This window comes from Coturnix japonica, chromosome 1, assembly GCF_001577835.2.
Source record: "Coturnix japonica isolate 7356 chromosome 1, Coturnix japonica 2.1, whole genome shotgun sequence".
Classification (NCBI taxonomy): Eukaryota; Metazoa; Chordata; class Aves; order Galliformes; family Phasianidae; genus Coturnix; species Coturnix japonica.
In genome coordinates, this window is record NC_029516.1 from 46,685,730 (window position 1) to 46,687,185 (window position 1,456).

Below are 1,456 nucleotides of genomic sequence, written 5' to 3' on the forward strand. Positions count from 1 at the left end.
GAAAACCAGCAGATGGCACTTGTGATGAAGAAGATTGGCAAAATAGACTGGATGGCTGGAGGTGAGGAATAGACTTATCTGGAAACTTACGTTTTGCTGAGTTTGTGCCATTAATCCCTTCCTTGGCTGCTTTTCTTGGAACTGGCTGTGTCCTCTACAGCAAGCAGGGAAGGCAGAAGGAAGGAGCAGGTCTCCATTGACTTGATTCCTCTTCTACCCCATCCCCAAAGATGTCTTGCGACCCTTCCCTCATCAGTGTAATGCCTGGAGAGGACCCTGAGGGTGGCAGCTTCTCAGAGGAAAGCAGCGGTGAGGATGACATCAGCAGTGTTCTAGGAGGGGACAGCCCAGTGACAGGGCCGCTGGGCACGGTGCTGCTGCTCATGTGCTTTATTGGGATGGTGGGGAACGTCTACACGGTGCTGGTGGCCTCTGGCAAGGTGGTGGGCCGCTCAGCAGGCTCCTTGGGGGTCTATGTGATCAACCTCGCCCTGGCTGACCTCCTGTACCTCTCCACCATCCCCTTTGTGGTCTGCACCTACTTCACCCGTGACTGGTTCTTTGGAGATGTGGGCTGCAAGCTTTTGTTCAGCTTGGACCTCCTCACTATGCATGCCAGCATTTTCCTCCTGACTGCCATGAGCCTGGAGAGGTACTGGGCAGTAACCAGGCCACTGCGGGCCAGGCGGGCTGGCAGCGCTTACCGCAAGCCAGCCAGTGCCATCCTCTGGCTCCTTGCTTTCCTGCTTACGGCCCCCATGATGGCAATGACCCAATTGCGGGAGGGAGATGGTCCCAACAAGCGCATCTGCATCCCCACATGGACGCCAGCGGCCTTCCGGCTCTACTTGACGGTGCTCTTTGCCACCAGCATCGTGGTGCCTGGTGTGGTGCTGATCATTGTCTATACCCTCCTGGCCTGGGTCTACCGCTCTTCGACCTGGCACCCGGGGCTGTCAGTGGCCGGCCGGGCTCCCTCCCAGCGTCTCTCCTCCAGGATCTCTGCCATTGTGGTGGCTTACTGGGCCTGCTTCCTCCCCTTCTGGGGCTGGCAACTGGCTGGGCTGTACCAGCGTGAGGGCATAGGCATGGGCCCCAGTGCCCAGGCCTACCTCAATTTTGGTGTCACTTGCCTAGCCTATGGTAACAGCTGTATCAATCCCTTCCTCTACACCCTGCTAGCCAGTAGCTACCGCCAGCATCCCAAACACACAAGGAGGCTATAGCACCTTCCTAGCTTTTGGGTCATGTTGGGTCTCATAGGGAGTAGCAGGGGGAGCCCTGAGTGGGGGATATCTCCCAGGCTTTTATGAGCATTGAGTAATGAAATAAAAGTGTGTTGTCTTCTGCACTGTCTTGTGGTGTGTTCCATCCTTGTCATCAACCTGGCACATTCTCCTTCGGGCCTTTTGCAAGACTGCTCATCCCAGGGATCCCAATTCTGGTGTGTGTGAGG

At 56.4% G+C, this 1,456-nt stretch overlaps 1 protein-coding gene across 1 annotated transcript; it reads left to right on the forward strand.

The window, feature by feature from the left end:
* Positions 1-230: 230 nt before the first annotated feature.
* On the forward strand, positions 231-1,226 carry LOC107313989 (urotensin-2 receptor-like). Its single transcript, XM_015862798.2, has one exon. The coding sequence runs from the start codon at positions 231-233 to the stop codon at positions 1,224-1,226; it is 996 nt and encodes a 331-aa protein (XP_015718284.1).
* The last annotated feature ends 230 nt before the right edge of the window (positions 1,227-1,456 follow it).

What these genes read in the sequence shown, in the direction of transcription:
- LOC107313989 (XM_015862798.2), top strand. Translation starts at nt 231, where the DNA reads ATGTCTTGCGACCCTTCCCTCATCAGTGTAATGCCTGGAGAGGACCCT.